Source organism: Pseudorca crassidens, chromosome 5 (genome assembly GCF_039906515.1).
Source record: "Pseudorca crassidens isolate mPseCra1 chromosome 5, mPseCra1.hap1, whole genome shotgun sequence".
NCBI lineage: Eukaryota > Metazoa > Chordata > Mammalia > Artiodactyla > Delphinidae > Pseudorca > Pseudorca crassidens.
This window is the reverse complement of record NC_090300.1, coordinates 135,446,504-135,469,240: the sequence shown is the minus strand read 5'-3', so window position 1 is coordinate 135,469,240 and position 22,737 is coordinate 135,446,504. Positions and strand designations below refer to the sequence as shown.

Genomic DNA, 22,737 nt, shown 5'->3' with positions numbered 1-22,737 from the left:
CACCCAGGCATAAAATGCTGAACTGGTACTCATCTACAGCTAAAGCAAGATATATTTTCCCAATATACCTGAATTTTTACTAGTGAAGCAGGCAGTTTGTCTCTTATGATTGCTCTGCCCATGTATCATTAATCTCTACATCAACATCAATGCATTACAATTAGGTGTGAGTAGGAAGGGGTTTTGCTGTTCATCTCAATAAATCAAATTCATTTAGCACAAATATTTTTGTTCTGGTTGTTTATTTTATGATGCTTTTTTTGTTTGTTTTGTTTTTTGTACTCATCAACCACTTTCAACCTGTAATGGTGAACTTCAATCAAATCTTATTCTGATTTCAGACTGTACAGCAAGATAGGGTGATGCCTAATAATTTTGTCCCTTTATGTTGAGATTTCAATTTTTAAAAATTCCCTAAAAAAGTTCTAAATTTAATCCAAATACAGATGACCCTTGAACAATGCGGGGGTTAATCCATGTATAGTTTATGTTCAGCCCTCTGTAGCTGAGGTTCTCTCTGACTCTGTGGATTCAACCAACTGTGGATTGTGTAGTACTATAGTATTTACTATTAAAAAATATCCACATATAAGTGGACCTTTGAAGTTCAAACCCACTCTGTTCAAGAGTCAACTGTATAGTCTGTATACCGCAGTTGTCAGTGTTTCTCTATGCTGATTATAAACAGGAATATTTCTTAGTTGTTGAATGTTAAAAAACATTTCTTTCCTCCTTTCATTAGTGACACAATTCCATTTTGTTTTATCCCCTTTTCCTGCTGTTTATAGAACTCAGTCCTAGAGAGATTTGAACCCCATAAACTGTTGGAAAAAGTTCACTAAATGGACTGAGTTATGGCATTCTGTTTTTAAGACATTCTAAGATTTGGTCAGTAAAGGGAAGCTGACAGCTAAAATCACATAGTATTTTTTTCCCTTTTTGATTGATGGGTTTTATTTTTCCTACCTTCTTCACCTCTGATTATATGTATAGCTGTATTTAAAATGAAGCATTTGTTCTTTGGAGTGATAGTTGCCATCAGAAGCACTTGAAATGATATGTGGTCCGCACTTAGAAAATGCTTCTTATCTTCTTTCCTGAGAAACCTCTGCTCTGTTTGAATGAAAGATCATGCATTCATGTATCAAGTATTTATTGCACCCCTGTCTGTGTCAGAGAAGATGCTCAATAACTGTTCATTGATTTGTTGAATCTCTGCTTTATGGGTGCAAAATATTGTAGAGTCCAATATAAACTTCATTTATGTATGAAGTTATTGGGCTCTGGTCACTGTGTTAAAACTTGAGGTGCTGTAAAAACCTGCAGCAGTCTCTGGCCTGAGACACTGAGTATCTTCAAGAGATACTCATTCAAAAGACACTCACCAAGTAGATACAACACCAAGCATTGTCCTAAAATTTGGGGACAGAGAGATAAATAAAACACAATTCTGACCCTTAAGAGTTAAATATACTTTATTCAATATTTATGGGAAATTTAATAGTCTCCTATTTTATGCCAATTAACGTGTTATAAATGATTATCCACTCATTTCCTTCCAAGGACCCAAAATATGAGACAGCCTATAAGATATATATATATATATATAGCTTGATTTGGGTTTATCCAACTTTCCTCATGATTAGATTCATGTTTAGCATTTTTTGGTAGAAATGCCATAGAAGTGACGCTGTATCCTTTTCATTGCATTGTATCAAGAGACACTTTATGTTGGTTCATGTAAATTTGGTTGGTGGTTACCTTGATCACTTGATGAAAGTAGTGTCCTTCACGTTTTTTCACTGCACATTTGCTATTTCTCCCTTTGTAATTAATAATTAATTTGTGTCGATACTTTGACACTATGTAAATATTTATTCTATTCCTTATCAAGCTTTCACCAATATTTAAGGATCCATTCACAATTTTCTAATTCCTTCTATATTTATTATTTGGCATTCTACGTAAGAAATTTCTCTTCTCCCCACTTATTTTTTGTGTGCTTATTTATTAGTATCAATATCTATATCAATATGGGCTTGAGGATTCTTATTTTACTCAATGTGTTACCATCCATATAATTATTACTAATTTTGATGCTCAAATTGTCCCAGATTTGGAGAGTGGGGACATCTTCATGCTGGCTCCTTTGTCCTTCAGAAATGGCTCCCAGTGCTGTTTGATCAATGTCTTCTTTTCTGGCTCAACAAGATATTCCAGGATTATCTTGAACTTTTCTCCTTCAGTCATGGAAGCACTAGATCCCTTAGGTGAAGACCGGTATTTAGAAACTATGATATAGGTGTTAAGTGTACTTATTGCTATGGTATCATTGCTACATATGCTAATTTCTATCCTCTCATATGTTATAACAGTCATTGCTATGATTGTCAGTCATTCTTTCAGATTTAATACTGACACACTGACGAGCTGCACTGGAGCTCTGGGTATGGGGAAAAGTTCACTGACAGGCAGAATTCACTTTAGGGTAAGAGAGGGTGGCTGACCTTTAGGCTGGATGAGGTCCTCAAATGCCATTGTGTAAAGATCTAAAGTTTTGCTCTAAAGTTCAAGTGACAACACAAGTTGCCCTAGTACCTCACCCTGTTCTTCAATGAGATTTTCATTTAACCACATTATCTCTGTTTCAGCCCCAATCCTGGTATTTTTCTTAGTGTTCTGAGGCCCAGTCCTCCCTGGGAATTTGAAGGGAAGATCAGCTTACTGTTGCTTGTAGTGCCCTCCTTTCATAGTTTCTCCTTCTTTCTGTTTTCCCTTCATCTCCTTTCCATCATCCAGACCTTTAGGTAATCTCCCCTCAACTGATGTTGTCCCTACAATTCTCTCTGTCATTGTTGGCTTCCAGCCTTTGCTATAATTTAATGGGTTCTAGGGAAGGGGAAGGAAAAAAATCTGTATGGTTGGTCCACCTGTCATCTTGAATCTAACATAAATACCTTAATGAGGGACAAGAAGGGATTAAGTACAACAAAAACTTATCCCTTTTTCTCCTGTAGTAATTATGTAACAGATACAAAAATAGATAATTTTAATAAAACAATAACAGGTTTTTTGAGGCAGATTTCATTATCTACTATATTACTGAAGAGGAAACCAGTGTTGAAAAGTTTAATTTGTTTGAGGCTGCGTCACTCATTTGTAAAGAAAATGTCAAGCTATAGCTAGCCAAGGGGATTGAATCCGCACCCCCTGCACTGGAAGGCGAAGTCCCAACCACTGGACTGCCAGTGAAGTCCCTAATGCACTTCTTATGCCATAAATAACTGTACATAAATGTACATATTGATTGACAGTTTACAGAATACATCCATAGAATTTTATTTAATTCTGACAATTGTCTTGGGAAATAGGTATCATTAGTAATTTGATGGAAATTAAGTAATTTTCCCAAGTGAGTAAATATTTACCAACTGGGAAAGCTGAGCCTTGAGCCAGGGTATCAAGCTGAGGTCTTCTGATTCCTTCCAAGCACATTATCCTACCACTGATAACAGAGGCAAAACATTCATTATGTGCTTACTGATTTGACCCTAAATGAGGTTATGAAGGTCCTCCAGTATTTCATAAGCTTGCCAAATAATCTTAATAATTATTAGGCTTCATTCTTTACTTTGGTACCAAGTCCTTAGGTTTTCCCATCTCACTATCTCTACAAAATGGTGGCAGATCTTCACTCCTAATTTCTGCCTCCATTCATACCGTTATCGTTTCTTGCCTGGATTAATACACCTGCTGCCTATCCGGTCTGCCAGGCAATCTCCAAACCATCTTCCATACCACAGATGAAATCATCTCTCAAAATGCCAATCTAATAACATGACTTTCTTTCACAAACTCTGGTTATTTTGTGGTTACTTACTGATTTCAGGATAAAGATCAGTTTCAGGATAAAGATCAATTAGTGGCTCATAAGAACACCGATTTCTCTAGTCTCATTTCCTACTTCGTTATAACATGCTTCCCTTTCTCTTGCAATGGTTCTTTGCTGTCTTCTAACCTCTTCTTCATCCAGTGAACTCCTATGGAGCTTTCAGAAGGCCTTCCTCTACCCCAGGGGTCTTCCCTTGTTCCAACTGAAAAGCTTCACCTCTGTTTAATATGGCAGTGCTCACACTACTCTCTGCCCACCAACCAAGACCACCTGGAACACATCGTAGTCAAACAAAGTTGGGCTTATTACTTACTGTGATGATGGAGATCATGCAACATGAGAAACTCTAGGATGTCTCAATAAGAGGGTTAGGAGGGGCTTGTTCTAGGATTTGGGCTTGAAGGAGTTGACTTTGGAGAGGATTAAAGGAGGCAGTGGTCTCTTCTGGATTGGATACCGTCTGTAAAAACTTTCCACAAAGTTAGTGGTTTAAAACAACACAAATTTACTCTTACAATTTTGGAGGTCAGAAGTTCAAAAGTCAAGGTATTGGTAGGGTTGTATTCATTGTGGACGATTTCACTTCCTTGCCTTTTCCAGATTCAAGATGCTGCCCCACTTCCTTGGTTTGTGTCTCCTTCCTTCACCTTCAAAGACAGTAGCATAGCATCTTCAAATCCCTCTCCCTGATCTGACTCTGACCCTCCTACCTTCCTCTTTCACTTTAAGGATCCTTTTGATTACATTGGGCCCACCCCAATAATCCAGAATAATCTCTCTACCTCTAGGCTTGTGGATTAGCAACCTCAAAGCCCTTTTGCCATGTAATATAACATATTAACAGGCTCTGGAATTAGGATGGCGACGTCTTTGGGGGACCATTAGTCCACTTCCCAGAGGTAACATCAGGAAACAGACCTAATTTCTATGATTGGGTATTTTAACAACTTTTACTGAGGAAGTGGAACAAAACTAAAGTTGTCATTGGTAAAAAAGCAGTAGGCACTGAAGGTGAGGTTTAGTCATTTTTGTGGTTTGTAGTGTTCTTGTTTTCATCTGTTCTCTGGTATGGCTACAGAGTGGCCTTGTTTTTGTCTCTCTCCATCATTGTCACAGAGTGATGACCTTGTCTGATTTGATGTTCTGAAGATTCTGTGCGTGGGAATCAGGGAACGCTCTGGTTTACCATTTGTGTTCTCAGGGCTGCTGTTTATCTTTCTCACCATCATTAATTGGTAGGTCTGATTCCCTCACTGTAGCCTATATGCTGTAAGGTTTTTGAGGACAAGCACCATGCTTTATTCAATGTTCCATCACCAGTGCTGTATCTCAGACACTTGATAACTATTTGTTGAATTAATATAATTATTTAAAGCCATAGAGGAAAAAGCCTGCTCCCTTGTTACTTAAAATATGGTCTGCAGACAAGGAATATGGGCATCACCTGGGAGCTCGTTCAAATTGCACAAGCTCAGGCCTTCCTCTTCCAAATTATACTCTGCACATTGACAAGATCCTCAGGTGATTTGTGTGCACATACAATTTGAGTACTGGCCCAAGTCCTGTTGATTCTTATCCCAAAACAAGTAGAGAAGGAGACATATCTCATTGTTGATGTTTAAAGTGTTGATGAAATGGTGTTAACATTTTCAGCAAAAAAGGAAAGGCTAAAAAATTATTTTCCTGTACTTTTGTTCAATTATTTATTGCTATTTACAGAAAAACTAGTTCATGTTTTTTCATTTCTATTGAGAATAGAAAAAAAAAACACTTAAAATTATAGCAGGAGAGCTTTCTATTAGATAAATGGAAATATTTCTTGCTTCTAAGGCCTGCCAGGCAGAGACCACTTAGAATGTTCTATGACTCCTGAGTATGTTGATTATGGTTGTCTCTAAAAATACCGTTATTCCTCAGACACCAATTCCTTTTCAATTCCTTGACTTGCCTCTGAGGCTCCTGACATTATCTTTGACAATGATATTTGCATTGCAGTGTTCTGTTCCATTTTCTTCCCTTTCCAATCATCCTCCCCTTTAATAATCTGCTTTATGCCTCATTATTTCCATTTTGAAGCTTCTATGTCCTACGCACTTGGTTGCAATGACAGAATTTTCAACATTTTCCTAATGAACAGTCTTAATTTTTTTTTTTTTTTTTGCAGTACACGGGCCTCTCACTGTTGTGGCCTTTCCCATTGTGGAGCACAGGCTCTGGATGCGCAGGCTCAGCGACCATGGCTCACGGGCCCAGCCGCTCCGCGGCACGTGGGATCCTCCCGGACTGGGGCACGAACCTGCGTCCCCCGCATCGGCAGGCAGACTCTCAACCACTGCGCCACCCGGGAAGCCCCTTAAATTTTAAGATAAAGAAATCTTTGGGACACAGGTCCTAATTTTTTAAATTTAAATTTATTTATTTTTATATTTAGTTTTTGGTCAGCAAAGACTTTGAAGAAATGATGCTTTTAGTAGATTGAACTTGCCATCATGTTTTGTTTGGCTGCGATAGGAAACACTATTTTCAAGGTCATCAGAAGAACAGCATCTCAGGCCTTCCAAAGGGTAGCTAACAAGCAAGTTGAAATGTCATGCTTCTACTCATCAGCAAGTCTGTCTTAGCACCAAGGTAGCACAAAAGACCATAATTTCTCATACTTGATCCTTTTCACTAACTCAGCTTGCTGGTTGGTTCTGTGCTTTAATTTTATACACATTTCCAGTTTCTGGCTCTAACTCTCCCTTTGTGTCACAAGTAGTAGACCTCAGCTCCTCCATTTTGCATCAGCAGGAGTAGAGGGTAGATGCTAAAAAGGACCTTCAGATCCCACTAGTGACTAAAAACTTGCAGCAAAAAATGTACTTTCCTTGGAATTTCTTTTTCATATTGATTCTGAAACACATGTGAAATGCTTCTGACTAGAGTCAGTGGGCCTATTATGCATCCAGGCATTGTTGTGATGTCACATTATTTCTTAAGAAAACCACATGGGTTCTACATCAAATAGCAAGCTTTGTTAATTAGTTGCTTGCTCTGATAATTCACTAAGTAGCCTCACAATGTGGCTTAGCTCCAAAAGTGCTGAGATAGCAAGGCATTGAAATTGTGTCTCAAGTTAGTCCCAAGTCTTGGTCAGCAAGTTCTGGCCCATGTCATGTGACACTTTTGGGGTATGTTGCATGGCAATCATATTTAACTGCATGTGATCTTGACTTTAGACCAGGGTTTTTGACTTTGGCTCTGTTGACATTTTGGTTGGATAGTTTTTTGTTGCTGGGGGGAGGGGAGTGTTCAGTGCATTGCAGAATGTTTGGCAGCATCCCTGGCAAAGCAGCATCTCACCAGTCATGACAAGGGAAATTGTCTCTAGTCATTGCCAAGTCCCCTGGGGAGCAAAGTTGTCCATGATAAGAAGTTACATCAACTCTGCTTATTAATCCTGGCTAAGGTATCTCCTTTTTCTCCTTCACCATTTTATACTCATCCCATTTTAAGTTGTGTGTTTTGTTAAAGAGGACACCTTTTCAGATGGCTAACCATTGAACAGTACAAATTTCTCAAGGAGTGACCAAAGCACTTTATTTATTTATTTTTTGGTTGTGCCACATGGCTTGCAGGATCTTGGTTCCCTGACCAATTATCTAACCCAGCCTATGGCAGTGAAAGCACTGAGTCCTAACCACTGGACTGCCAGGGAATTCCTCCAAAGCATGTTATTGGAATCACTTGGGCTGCTTATTTAAAATACAGATTTCTCGGCCCCAGCACAGACCCAGGCAATCAGAATCTACAGGAACAGAGCTCAGAAAATATGTATATTAAACAAGTATCCAAGGAGATTCTTGCACAGACTAAACTTTGAAACTATTGTGGTGGAATGTCTTGTAGAGGTTTCAACATTTCTCTTCTGCAATTCTGTCACTGCATTTTTTATTTTAAAATGATGGCAGCTGGGGGCTCGTGAGTGTGTCTTAGCAGGAGTGTGTAACACAGTGACCAAAAGTACTCTATATAGTTGCATACTTAATTGACCAAATCCAATGGGAGAGGGTTGAATTGTAATCTTAGCTTATCAGTAATTTTGATGTTAGGATCATTCAATGGCTAAGATGGTGAGTCCCAGGGTGTCAACTTACCTCCTGTTTCAGTCGAAAGACTTGGGACCCAGGCAAGTGATTTGCATAAATTCTTACAGCAAGTCAGTGGCCAAATTTGACTTGGAATATTCATTCATTCACTCATTTATTCAACTGATATTCATTGAAAACCTACATCATGCCCAGTAGTGAGCTAGGCACTGAGGAATCAGGGCTGATTAAAGACGTCAGTTTTGCTGTCCTTGAAACAAGCATGTTGCTGAGGCAGGTATCAATCACACAAATAAAGGTTAAAGAACTACAAGTAGGAGGGAGATGGTGGCCACTATGATAGTGTAGGTGGACTTTGGCTACTCAGGGACGTCAGAAAGGCCTCCCAAGGGAAGTGATTGAACTAGTATCTGAAGGTTGATGGGAGTTGAGGAGGACAGAGAAGGGAAGATAATTCCATGTAGAACAAACAGAAAGTGGCAAAACACATGATATATTTGAAGATCTAAGATAGTCAATGATGTCTAATCAGAGTGAGTTGGGGGCTTTTAAGTCAGATTAAAGATTAAAAAAAAATCTAAAAAGCAATGGGATGCTATTGAATTTTTTTTAATTATTATTATTTTTTGGCTGTGTTGGGTCTTTGTTGCTGTGCGCAGGCTTTTCTCTAGTTGCTGAGAGCAGGGGCTACTCTTTGTGGTGGTGCGTGGGCTTCTCATTGTGGTGGCTTCTTGTTGTAGAGCATGGGCTCCTGGCACGTGAGCTTCAGCAGCTGCGGCACTCGGGCTCAGTACTGTGGCACGCAGGGCCTAGAGCATGGGGTCTTCAGTAGTTACAGCGCCTGGGCTCAGTAGTTGCGGCATGCAGTCTCTAGGGCACATGGTCTTCCGTAGTTGTGGTGTGTGGGCTCAGTAGTAGTGGCTCGCAGGCTTGGTTGCTCCACAGCATATGGGATCTTCCCAGACCAGGGATTGAACCCTTGTTCCCTGCGTTGGCAGGTGGATTCTTAACCACTGAGCCACCAGGGAAGTCCTGAAATATTTTTAATGTTTGTTTGTGCGTGTGTGTGTGTTTGTATTGTAACCAGATCTACATTTTGTAAACACTTTGGCAATGGGAAGCAGTGTGTAAGGAGGGAAACTGTGAACTTGATTAGTTTTTCAGTCACCATAGCAGTGTCGGTACATAAAGCTTGAAGTAGGTAGTGTGCCAGGCTGAATAAGTTGTCCACTCTGAATTTCGGCAACCCATGAAAATGTTACCTTACATGGTAAACGGGGCTTAGCAGAAGTGATTAAGTTAAAGATCTTCATATGGGGAGAGTATTTTGGATTATCCAGGTGGGCCCGATGTAATCACAAGGGTTCTTATAAGAGGTGGGCAGGAGGGTCAGAGTCAGTAGTAGGAGACGAGACGATAGAGTGAGAGATTGGAGTGATGAAAGGAAGTGGTCACTGGCCAAAGAATGCAGGCCACCTACAGAAGCTGAAAAAGGCCAGAAAACAGGTTCTCCCCTCAGAGCTTTCAGAAGGAACTGGCCATGCCAACACTTTAATTTCAGACTTCTGACTCTTGGAACTTGTGATAATAAATTTGTGTCCTTTTTAGTCACCAAGTTTGTGGTAATTTGTAGCATTAGGAAACAATAAGAAATAGCATAGTGAAGTGGACATTGATAGAAATTAATGGATCTAAGAGAGTGTTAGAAGGTAAAAGTAACAGCACTTTGTGACAGATTGTATTTGCAAATGCAGGGGAGGGGGTGTCAAGGGTGACTCTTAGGTGTCGAGATTCTTATTCAGATGGTATCACCTCACTGCGTGGGTGTAAATCTTAATTTCATACCAAGAACCAGATGCAATTTCTGAATATGAGGCCCTAGACAACAATAATTAAATTTTGTATGCAAGTTAGTAAATTACTTGAAAGGAAGTCATATTTTGAGGGTCTCAGTATCTGATTACCAGATAATAGTAACCCAAAGGCATTAAGAGGATTTTATATCAAGGATCTAAGCAAGCATCCTCCTTGGGATAACTTTACATTCTGGAAGCGTGAAAATTTTCTTTATTTTCTTCTTGCAGCAATGATTAGATATTGTCTCTACTGGCTATTTTATTATCTCTAATTGTCCCAAATATCTTACAGAGCCTTCCAATTGGAGGACCTCAGCACTGAATTACAGGTGTGACAGAATGTTGCTACTCTTAATCCCCCCAGCTGATCTGGACAGGACCTGGGGTGCCAGAGCTCCCAGGATGGCTGTCTCTTCCCAGTGAGTCTTGTCAGATTATCCCACTGTATCCTAAAGATGTGTAATGTACTTTGATGCCATAATGGGAGAATGATTGAGAAGCACTGCCCTTTGGTATTCCTTCTCACAGTGTCTTCCACGGATGTCTTGCATCAGAATTCCTGGTAGGGATATGATCCTGATAGATGGTTGTTAACCCACTTGTTAAATCTACCTCCCTAACAATTCTTAAATTCATCCCCTTGCTAATACTGTCACCTAGTTAGTGAAGTGGCTTTTGTGTAACTGATTATCAATCTCAGTGACTATTCCTCCTCCTTCTTCTAGGTTGCCAGAACCTGCTTCACATGATACAGGCAGAAAGTGCCCAATACACACTTTTCTAGCTTCCCTTGTAGTTCAACCCTGGGATATGATTCAATTCTGGACAATGGGACATAAAAGAAATCCATTGGAAGACAAATATGAAATGAATTCCTGCTCATTGCACAATGAAAAGGAGCTTTGAGAGAAGTCCTTTTTTTTCACTCCCTATTTTTAGATATTGATGTGAATGAATCTGAAGCATTGACTTGCTGCAGTGATTCTGCAGTCATGAGAAGATAGAGAATCACACCTCTGAACCCTGATGTTGTCAAGTCCTGGAGCAACCTGGAATTGCTTATGTTCTCATTTTCCATTATTTGTGAAAAATAAACTCTTTTCATTTAGCAACTTTCAGCTCGTTTTGTTTTTTGTTTTTGTTTTGTTTTTTATGGTTACTTGTAGCCAAAATAATCCCTAAAGGATACAATTTTAAACCTGGTTTTCATACCTCCAGGGTTTCCCACTTCTAATTCATCCTCCACCCTGTCAGGGTAGTGATCTCTCTAAAATGCAGAACTGATTATGCCAACCCTAGCTTAGTGTACGAGTGGCTCCCTTTTCCTCCACAAAACACACAGTCTCATATGTCCCCTGACTGTCTCTCCAGCTCCAACTTCCACTAATTCTTCTGTCACATGCAAGGCTACAGCCCCATTGAATTATCAATGTCTCTTGGAAGGCATTGTACTATTTAACACTGTTAAGACTTTGCTTCAAACACTTCTTTCTGGAATATCCTCTAAATCCACTATCTTCCTAACTGATGTCCATTTTCAAGACCCAGTTCAAATATATACCCCTTTCATAATGAAGCTTTCCATGGACATTACCCCCTACATCACGTAGAGTTGTCCACTCTCTGTTTCACCCCCTGAAGTCTACAAGAGGGCAGTGTGGACTTCCAGGGTAGAACATATAACATTGCATTTTCATTTATTTATCTTTTTCCATTTAATTACCATTTCCAATTTGTCTTTAGATTTCTAGCACCTAACAACATGCCTGGAATATAGGAGATGCTCAATAAATATTTGTAAGAATAAATGAAAAGAATGAAATATAATGTTTATATTATAGAGTAACACTGATGTATATTCTAAAATTCATTTAAAACATTCCCTTGTAATTTCTCTCTCATTTTTAATGAATTATAATATCTTGAAGCTGGAAACTTTATATCTGAAGCTGATAAGACAAGAACTGTTTTATTGTGCACACTGGAATTGACTCTATTTCTATGATCTGTACACAACACATTCTTGCTCCATTGTAGAAAATCAAATTTTCCCTATCTTTATTCATGTCACATTTTATTTGAAATCAAAGAAATATGAAAGAAGAAATCAGATTATTTATTAAATAACATCTTAACATTGTTATTAAAAGATAAAGGGTCATGAACTTTATCTAAACCAATAAATACCCAACAATGATTAGTTCAATACCATGTCATTTCATATGTGAGAATATAATATTTTTCTGTTTTTCAAACCTCCATGTCACATGACCCTAGTTTCTTGAGAAACTCACAAAAGTAAGACATTTTAACAGCAATTGGTTTAGCCCGCTGTTGCTTTCCACCTGGGGTTCCCTACAATCACACTTCCCCTCAGGTTGGAAGGCATTAGAGAGACCACGGACCTTTCTGGGATCTAGCTAAGGAGAAGTTGAATTTGGATATGGGAGATAGATTTATGTGGTTTGCAGTTACTTCTGTGTCTAATTAGGCTAGCCATCCATGTATGGTGATGGCTTCCAGGAATTCTCTCCCATCTACTCTACCAATTCACCCAGAATTTGTGACATGAATGTGCAGGACCAGAAGTCACATCTCAGTATGTATTAGCCCCATGGCATCCAGTGTAGAATGAGTAGTGGAGGAAAAAATTCGAAATGGTGGAGCCCAAAGCTTGTCTATGGAAAAAATATTATAGAAGCGTGTCAGGCAGTTATGTAGTAAAAACATTTTTTCAAAAGTTTATAATATTTGTGACTTTTATTAGTGTTTAAATTTGTGATTTATCATTTTAACAAATGTTTATTTTTGTACTGAATTTTATACTTTTATGTTTACTGTTTTTCATCAAGAGGCTTCTCAACATTGTATAAACTTCAGGCTCTACAACACCTGCATCTAGATAAACCTATACTATAATAAAGCTTTCATAGACCCAGTGTAAAATTAAGCTAGCTACCTATTTTGTTTTTAAATAAGTTGATAAATCATGTATTTCCCTAAAATTTTCTTGTGTTATGATTTTCTGCAGAATTTCTAGAGAAAATTCAGAATGTTCTTTGTAAATACGACTTAAGTTTTTAAAAAGACAACATATTTTAATTTTTATTCACCATTACTACTCAGATACAGAGTTGGGTATTGTGCCCTGCAGGGCAAAGCTAGCATATTGTCTGATTGGGTAGGCAAGTGAGAGGGGGAATTTATTTAAACAGAGCATCATAACTGAATTTTAACATTAACTCAATCTTTTTTCTTTCCATTGTATGATGCTATTTTTTTTCAATTTTTCTTTTTTCAAATATTACCAGTTTTTTTCTTTATGGAGCAGGGCAATGTGATGACGGCAGAAATAAGACATAAATTATTCTATGATTTTTAGAGAAGGATCTGCTGTTGAATGCCTTTATATTTTGTGAGTGAAGCTAATTGTAATTTCCTGGTCTTATTTAGCTATAAGTCACATGAAGTGTTTGAATTTTAAATGCTGAATCACCCTAGGTGGCCATACAGCTTTGTTCATGAGCAAGGATGCCGCAAGAGCACAGTGTATTTTCAAAAATACCTCTGTTATAATTAACCAATTAGTGGTTGAAACACTGTCACAGCTGTGCATTTTTCCAAGTGTCTCACCTTGTCCTTGGAGTCAGCCTGTGACCTCTATATGCCTCCAGAAATTTAGGTCTTAGCTGCTAGTAACAGGAAGGAAATTTACGTCTGAAATCTAAAGTAAAAATTTGGGGGCTAGTATGTCATATGTATCTGTTCTGTGCCTTTCTAAGAATGATTCCTTGCAGTTCTGTGTCTTTTTATTTCTGTGCAATATGTCCTCTTTTGCTGTATTTTCTGTAAATTTTCTCTTAAGTGCCATTCCAAGGAATATTAATGCAGGTATCTGAGAATAATTTTTTAAGTCTTGCATGACCCAAGATGGGTTTGATCAATCTTATTCCTCCTTTAATTCATATTTGAGGACTAAATTTCCATTTAGAGAGAGGAATGATTTTCTTTCCCAATCCTGGGGTGCATAATCATTCTAAAAATGAAATAACTTTGATTTAATATTGTCATCTGGCTCTTTACAAGATCATCACATTTGTTAGATAATCTGGTCTTATTAGATCTAATGGAAAAAATAGTGTACATTTTAAGGTAAAATTTCCCATTAATATTTCTGTTTTTATCCTGTTATTATTTTCAACATTTACTTTGAAAAGCATATTAGACCAACAGATGATATTTGACAATTTATTTCTAGGATCAATCCACAAGCTCTATTTTTTTTTTTTATAATTACAAGATAATTAGTTCAGGCAGTGGTTTAGAAATGTGATGTTAAATATAGTTCAGGCAGGTACTATAATTAAAATTAAAATTTTATCCAGTTTTGTAAACAGGGTAGCTATAGATAAAGGCGAAAAAAGGAGTCTTTCCAATGAACTCTTTGGCATTTATCTTGCATACTGCAAAAAATTCTTTAATCAGGTGAATACTAAGAAATATCTCCATTTTGAGGCAGTCTTATTATGTATTTGTTATTTCATTTATTAATTTATTCAACACATATTTTTTGAATTCCAGCTGTGTGGTATGGACGTTCAAAGAGCAAGAGGACTGAATGACAGTTAACAACCTCAGAAAATTTCTTGGTATTGTAATGCCTGCTCACAGACGCTTGTATCTAGGACCTACAAGACCCAGTGCTTTGAAGTCTCTGCAATGCGTATTTTAAATGAAGGGACACAATTTATTTGAAGGAATCCTGCCCCTGTGTTCTATCACATGAGAAATTTCTTAAGCAAGTGTAAAGATGTCTTAAGCAAGCAAAACAAACTAATGAGCTATTTGTGAAGCAAACAGGTGTCAATGAAAATGACCCCTTGTGTTTTTCACCACACCCCACAGCCAGGGTATATAAAGAAGGATGGAGAGAAGGGAATCCATCATACTGAGGAAACGCATTCCACTGCTATCTAGGCCCCCAACTCCAGACACCATGTGCTATAACAACTTCTCCAGCACTGTCTTCCCAGGATGCTACTGGGGCAGCTACAGCTACCCCCTGGGGTATAGTGTTGGCTGTGGCTACGTCAGCACCCACTCCCCAGTGGGCTATGGTTTTGGCTATGGCTACAATGGATGTGGGGCTTTCGACTACAGAAGATTCTGGCCATCTGCTCTCTATTGATTTTCTGAAATACCTGAAGCATGGAACCTTCTCTCCCAAGGCTGAGAGGAATAATTCCAGGTCCTCATGTGCTCATCAACCTCCCAGTCACTGCTTTTCAGACCTAGCACCAGAGTCTCAAGGGAAGAAAATGAGAAGCCACTTGATGCCTCCAGCTGCCTTCCCTGGATGATGTTTGTGGGGACATTTGCAGACACTTGACACCCAAACATGTATTACTTTTGAATTTTTCACCAAGCTCATGATGTTTGTCATCATCAAGTTGTGGAAGTGTCTGTCAAATTCTCTATAAACTTGTCTTAACCATCATAATATTCCTACCTGAGAGGAGTTTTCTTTTTTGGTGGGTACATTCCTTTTTTGGTGGGTATATTTGGTGGGCATATTTTTTGGTACATTGAGTGGGGAGGGAAGTGGATTTATTTTTCTCATGTGCGTGTTAGAAGCAGTGAGAAAGCAAATAATCCTTGATCTTTTGTGATAAGCAGGCAAGAGGGGTTTGCTTATGATTAAAAAAATTTCTATCTTAACCTTCCTTTAACTCTGTGACATCCACCTTCAATTCTGGTGCCAATGGCACACCATTCAGTGCTTGCTGTACCGTCTCACCACTTCTGCTCCTCTGCAAGAGAACGGAACATTGGTGGCCGATTTCACTTATTTCTATATTAGTGCAAAGGAAACCCACTATGTTTCTTCTCCCAGGGACTAAGGATTGTAGAATAAAATGCTATGTCCCCTATTTAAGGATTCTGGGGCATCTAGAATAGCTAGAGATGTATTTTAGGAGTCTGAGAGTCTTTTAGGGGAAGGATAAATCCCTTATCTCAAACCACCTACAGTATCTACTTTACAGCTTAGAAGCACCAGTTTAGAAACAACGAGGTAAACCTTCTTAATCTTTGTAGAATCAATACCAGGTAGTGAATTTTACTCTTAAAAGAGCCCCTTTTCATAGACCTGAAGATATCTCAGCCTTTCTCTGTGTTCTTTTAGAGAGAAGAGTATTCTTTTTATAAGCCAAGTCAATAATGTCTCAATCCTCCTGTTGAAAACATTTTATGTAGGGTACAAATATTCTTGGTGACAGCAGGATTTGGCTTAACTCTGCTCTTCTACTGAGTGTCTGCATGTGGCATGCTGCACAGTTTTCGCCTTAGTTATAAATGTAAAGGCTATTTGGAGAAATCATTTTAGAAAACAGTATTTTCTGCACCATATTTCATCCAACAAATATCTGTTTAAAAAAAATTCAAAAGGCAACTTGTTTAAGAATTGACTTAGTAGATTATTTTCCAGTAGACTATCGTTATAACCAGTAAAATATCCAGTTTGAAACTTGCTAGCAGCCGCAGGTTGATGCATGCTGAGAACTGTAACTTAACCAAACATGCAGGTTAGAATAGCATAAGAAAAGGGTTTTTTTTTTTTTTTTTTCACGAATTAGAGGGTCATATTGAGGTTAGAAACTGTATGACTGTTCTAGAATGATGACTGAGTTATAAAAAATTTGTGCTTGAAGAGACCACAGAGAACATCTAAGTCAGTGTTTCTGAAGTTATGGTATGCAGGAGCATCACCTGGGCAGGTGGCTTAAAATGTAAATTCTTGGGCCTCACATCAAAGAATTCTACTTGGTATATCTGAGGTATGATTCAGAAATAAATTTTTTTCCCCAGTTTAATTGAGGTATAATTGACAAAAAAAATTTTATATATTTAAGGTGTACAACAGGATGTTTGATATGTACATACATTGTGAAATGATTACCAAAATCAAGTGAATTAACATAGCATTCACCCCAGGTAATTACCGACTTTTTAAAAAATTTATTTTATTTTAAAAGTATACTTTATTTAAGGTGTAGTTTATTATATTAGAGCTTTTATAGTTACTTGAGAGACACATCTGGATGGCCCTGGGGTCCTTCCCCACCTTTTTTTTTGTTTTTTTACATCTTTTTTGGCGTATAATTGCTTTACAATGGTGTGTTAGTTTCTGCTTTATAACAAAGTGAATCAGTTATACATATATCCCCATATCTCTTCCCTCTTGCATCTCCCTCTCTCCCATCCGCCCTATCCCATCGGTCTAGGTGGTCACAAAGCACCGAGCTGATCTCCCTGTGCTATGTGGCTGCTTCCCACTAGCTATCTATTTTACGTTTGGTAGTGTATATATGTCCATGCCACTCTCCCGCTTTGTCACAGCTTACCCTTTCCCCTCCCCATATCCTCAAGTCCATTCTCTAGTAGATCTGTGTCTTTATTCCTGTATTACCCCTAGGCTCTTCATGACATTTTTTTTTCTTAAATTCCATATATATGTGTTAACATATGGTATTTGTCTTTCTCTTTCTGACTTACTTCACTCTGCATGACAGACTCTAGGTCCATCCACTACATTACAAATAGCTCAATTTCATTTCTTTATATGGCTGAGTAATATTCCATTGTATATATGTGCCACATCTTCTTTATCCATTCATCTGATGACGGACACTTAGGCTGTTTCTATCTCCTGGCTATTGTAAATAGAGCTGCAATGAACATTTTGGTACATGACTCTTTTTGAATTATGGTTTACGCAGGGTATGTGCCCAGTAGTGGGATTGCTGGGTCATATGGTAGTTCTATTTGTAGTTTTTTAAGGAACTTCCATACTGCTCTCCATAGTAGCTGTACCAATTCACATACCCACCAGCAGTGCAAGAGTGTCCCTTTTCTCCACACCCTCTCCAGCATTTATTGTTTCTAGATTTTTTGATGATGGCCATTCTGACTGGTGTGAGATGATATCTCACTGTAGTTTTGATTTGCATTTCTCTAATGATTAATGATGTTGAGCATTTTTTCATGTGTTTGTTGGCAGTCTGTATATCTTCTTTGGAGAAATGTCTATTTAGGTCTTCTGTCCATTTTTGGATTGGGTTGTTTGCTTTTTTGTTATTGAGCTGCATGAGCTGCTTGTAAATTATGGAGATTAATCTTTTGTCAGTTGCTTCATTTGTAAATATTTTCTCCCATTCTGAGGGTTGCTTTTGGTCTTGTTTATGGCTTCCTTTGTTGTGCAAAAGATTTGAAGTTTCATTAGGTCCCATTTGTTTATTTTTGTTTTTATGTCGATTTCTCTAGGAGGTGGGTCAAAAAGGATCTTGCTGTGATTTATGTCATAGAGTGTTCTGCCTATGTTTTCCTCTAAGATTTTGATAGTTTTTGGCCTTACATTTAGGTCTTTAATCCATTTTGAGCTTATTTTTGTGTATGGTGTTAGGGAGTTATCTAATTTCATACTTTTACATGTACCTGTCCAGTTTTCCCAGCACCACTTATTGAAGAGGCTGTCCTTTCTCCACTGTACCTTCCTGCCTCCTTTATCAAAGATAAGGTGACCATATGTGTGTGGGTTTATCTCTGGGCTTTCTATCCTGTTCCATTGATCTATATATCTGGTTTTGTGCTAGTACCTTACTGTCTTGATTACTGTAGCTTGTAGTATAGTCTGAAGTCAGGGAGCCTGATTCCTCCAGCTCCGTTTTTCATTCTCAAGATTGCTTTGGCTATTTGGGGTCTTCTGTGTTTCCATACAAATTGTGAAATTTTTTGTTCTACTTCTGTGAAAAATGCCCGTGGTAGTTTGATAGGGATCACATTGAATCTGTAGATTCCTTTGGGTAATAGAGTCATTTTCACAATGTTGATTCTTCCAGTCCAAGAGCATGGTATATCTCTCCATCTATTCATATCATCTTTAATTTCTTTCATCAGTGTCTTGTAATTTTCTCCATACAGGTTTTTGTCTCCTTAGGTATGTTTATTCCTAGATATTTTATTCTTTTTGTTGCAATGGTAAATGGGACTCTTTTCTTAATTTCACTTTCAGATTTTTCATCATTAGTGTATAGGAATGCCAGAGATTTCTGTGCATTAATTTTGTATCTTGGTACTTTATGAAATTCATTGATTAGCTCTAGTAGTTTTCTGGTAGCATCTTTAGGATTCTCTATGTATAGTACCAATATAAGCTGCAAGCAGTGACAGCTTTACTTCTTCTTTTCCCATTTGGATACCTTTTGTTTCCCTTTCTTCTCTGATTGCTGTGGCTAAAACTTCCATAACTATGTTGAATAAGAGTGGTGAGAGTGGGCCACCTTGGCTTGTTCTTGATCTTAGTGGAAACAGTTTCAGGTTTTCAACATTGAGGACAATGTTGGCTGTTGGTTTGTCATCTATGGCCTTTATTATGTTGAGGAAAGTTCCCTCTATGCCTACTTTCGGCAGGGTTTTTATCATAAATGGGTGTTGAATTTTGTTGAAAGCTTTCTCTGCATCTATTGAGATAACCATAAGGTTTTTCTCCTTCAGTTTGTTAAAATGGTGTATCGCATTTATTAATTTGCATATATTGGAGAATCCTTGCATTCCTGGAATAAACCCCACTTGATCTTGGTGTATGATCCTTTTAATGTGTTGTTGGCTTCTGTTTGCTAGTATTTTATTGAGGACTTTTGCATCTATGTTCATCAGTGATATTAGCTTGTAGTTTTCTTTCTTTGTAACATCCTTGTCTGATTTGGGTATCAGGGTGATGGTGGCCTCATAGAATGAGTTTGGGAGTGTTCCTCTTCCTGCTATATTTTGGAAGAGTTTGAGAAGGATAGGTGTTAGCTCTTCTCTAAATGTTTGATAGAATTTACCTGTGAAGCCATATGGTCCTGGGCTTTTGTTTGTTGGAAGATTTTTAATCACAGTTTCAATTTCAGTGCTTGTGATTGGTCTTCATATTTTTATTTCTTCCTGATTCAGTTTTGGCAGGTTGTGCTTTTCTAAGAATTTGTCCATTTCTTCCAGGTGGTCCATTTTATTGGCATAGAGTTGCTTGTAGTAATCTCTCATGATCTTTTGTATTTCTGCAGTGTCAGTTGTTACTTCTCCTTTGTCATTTCTATTTCTATTGATTTGAGTCTTCTACCTATTTTTCTTGATGAGTCTGGCTAATGGTTTATCAATTTTGTTTATCTTCTCAAAGAACCAGCTTTTAGTTTTATTGATCTTTGCTATCATTTCCTTCATTTCTTTTTCATTTATATCTGATCTGATCTTTATGATTTCTTTCCTTCTGCTAACTTTGTGGTTTTTTTGTTCTTCTTTCTCTAATTGCTTTAGGTGCAAGTTTAGGTTGTTTTTTCGAGATGTTTCCTGTTTCTTAAGGTAGGATTGTATTGCTATAAATTCCCTCTTAGAACTGCTTTTGCTGCATCACATAAGTTTTGGGTTGTCATGTCTCCATTGTCATTTGTTTCTAGGTATTTTTTGATTTCCTCTTTGATTTCTTCAGTGATCACTTCGTTATAAAGTAACGTATTGTTTAGCCTCCATGTGTTTGTATTTTTTACAGATCTTTTCCTGTAATTGATATCTAGTCTCAGCACTGTGGTCGGAAAAGATACTTGATACGATTTCAATTCCCTTAAATTTACCAAGGCTTGATTTGTGACCCAAGATATGATCTATCCTGGAGAATATTCCATGAGCACTTGAGAAAAATCTGTATTCTGTTGTTTTTGGATGGAATATCCTATAAATATCACTTAAGTCCATCTTGTTTAATGTATCATTTAAAGCTTGTTTTCCCTTATTTATTTTCATTTTGGATGATCTGTCCATTTGTGAAAGTGGGGTGTTAAAGTCCCCTACTATGAATGTGTTACTGTCGATTTCCCCTTTTATGGCTGTTAGTATTTGCCTTATGTATTGAGGTGCTCCTATGTTGGGTGCGTAAATATTTACAATTGTTTTATCTTCTTGGATAGATCCCTTGATCATTATGTAGTGTCCTTCTTTGTCTCTTCTAATAGTCCTTATTTTAAAATCTGTTTTGTCTGATGAAAATTGCTACTCCAGCTTTCCTTTTCTTTCCATTTGCATGGAATATTTTTTCTATCCCCTCACTTTCAGTCTGTATGTGTCTCTAGGTCTGAAGTGGGTCTCTTGTAGACAGCATATATATGGGTCTTGTTTTTGTATCCATTCAGCCAGTCTGTGTCTTTTGGTGGGAGCATTTAGTCCATTTACATTTAAGTTAATTATTGATATGTATGTTCCTATTCCCATTTTCTTAATTGATTTGGGTTTGTTATTGTAGGTCATTTCCTTCTCTTGTGTTTCTTGCCTAGAGAAGTTCCTTTAGCATTTGTTGTAAAGCTGGTTTGGTGGTGCTGAACTCTCTCAGCTTTTGCTTCCCTGTAAAGGTTTTAATTTCTCCATCCAATCTGAATGAGGCCCTTGCAGGGTAGAGTAATCTTGGTTGCAGGTTTTTCTCCTTCATCACTTTAAATATGCCCTGCCAGTCCCTTCTGGCTTGCAGAGTTTCTGCTGAAAGATCAGCTGTTAACCTTATGGGGATTCCCTTTTGTGTTATTTGCTGTTTTTCCCTTGCTGATTTTAATATGTGTTCTTTGTATTTAATTTTTGACAGTTTCATTAATATGTGTCTTGGCGTGTTTCTCCTTGGATTTATCCTGTATGGGACTCTCTGTGCTTCCTGGACTTGATTAACTATTTCATTTCCCATATTAGGAAAGTTTTCAACTATAATCTCCTCAAATATTTTCTCAGTACCTTTCTTTTTCTCTTCTTCTTCTGGAATCCCTATAATTCGAATGTTGGTGTATTTAATGTTGTCCCAGAGGTCTCTGAGAGTGTCTTCAGTTCTTTTCATTCTTTTTTCTTTATTCTGCTCTGCAGTAGTTATTTCCACTATTTTATCTTCCAGGTCACTTATCCGTTCTTCTGCCTCAATTATTCTGCTATTGATCTCTTCTAGAGTATTTTTAATTTCATTTATTGTGTTATTCATCATTGCTTGTTTCTTTTTTAGTTCTTGTAGGTCCTTGTTAAATGTTTCTTGCAATTTGTCTATTCTATTTCCAAGATTTTGGATCATCTTTACTATCATTATTCTGAATTCTTTTTCAGGTAGACTGCCTATTTCCTCTTCATTTGTTAGGTATGGTGGGTTTTTATCTTGCTCCTTCATCTGCTGTGTGTTTTTCTGTCTTCTCAGTTTGCTTATCTTACTGTGTTTGGGGTCTCCTTTTTGCAGGCTGCAGGTTTGTAGTCCCCGTTGTTTTTGGTGTCTGTCCCTAGTGGCTAAATTTGGTTCAGTGGATTGTGTAGGCTTTGTGGTGGAGGGGACTAGTGCCTGTGTTCTGGTGGAGGAGAGGCTGGATCTTGTCTTTCTGTTGGGCAGGTCCACGTCTGGTGGTGTATTTTGGGGTGTCTGTGGGCGTATTATGATTTTAGGCAGCCTCTCTGCTAATGGGTGGGGTTGTGTTCCTGTCTTGCTAGTTGTTTGACATAGGGTGTCCAGCTCTGTAGCTTGCTGGTCGTTGAGTGAAGCTGGGTGTTGGTGTTGAGATGGAGATCTCTGGGAGAGTTTTGCTGTTTGATATTACATGGAGCTGGGAGGTCTCTTGTCGACCAATGTCCAGAAGTTGGCTCTCCCATCTCAGAGACACAGCATTGACTGCTGGCTGCAGCACCAAGAGCCTTTCATCCACACAGCTCAGAATAAAAGGAAGAAAAAGTAGAAAGAAAGAAAGAAAGAAAGAGGATAAAATAAAATAAAATAAAGTAAGGTAAAATAAAATAAAGTTGCTAAAATAATTATTAAGAAAAAAAATTTTAAAGTAAAAGAAAAACAAACAACAAC

At 37.8% G+C, this 22,737-nt stretch overlaps 1 protein-coding gene across 1 annotated transcript; it reads left to right on the top strand.

Moving 5' to 3' along the window:
* Positions 1-14,760: 14,760 nt before the first annotated feature.
* KRTAP8-1 (keratin associated protein 8-1) lies at positions 14,761-15,024 on the top strand. The gene has a single exon (XM_067737183.1). The coding sequence runs from the start codon at positions 14,761-14,763 to the stop codon at positions 15,022-15,024; it is 264 nt and encodes an 87-aa protein (XP_067593284.1).
* The last annotated feature ends 7,713 nt before the right edge of the window (positions 15,025-22,737 follow it).

Coding starts and splice junctions, on each gene's coding strand:
- KRTAP8-1 (XM_067737183.1), top strand. CDS start 14,761: ATGGAGAGAAGGGAATCCATCATACTGAGGAAACGCATTCCACTGCTA.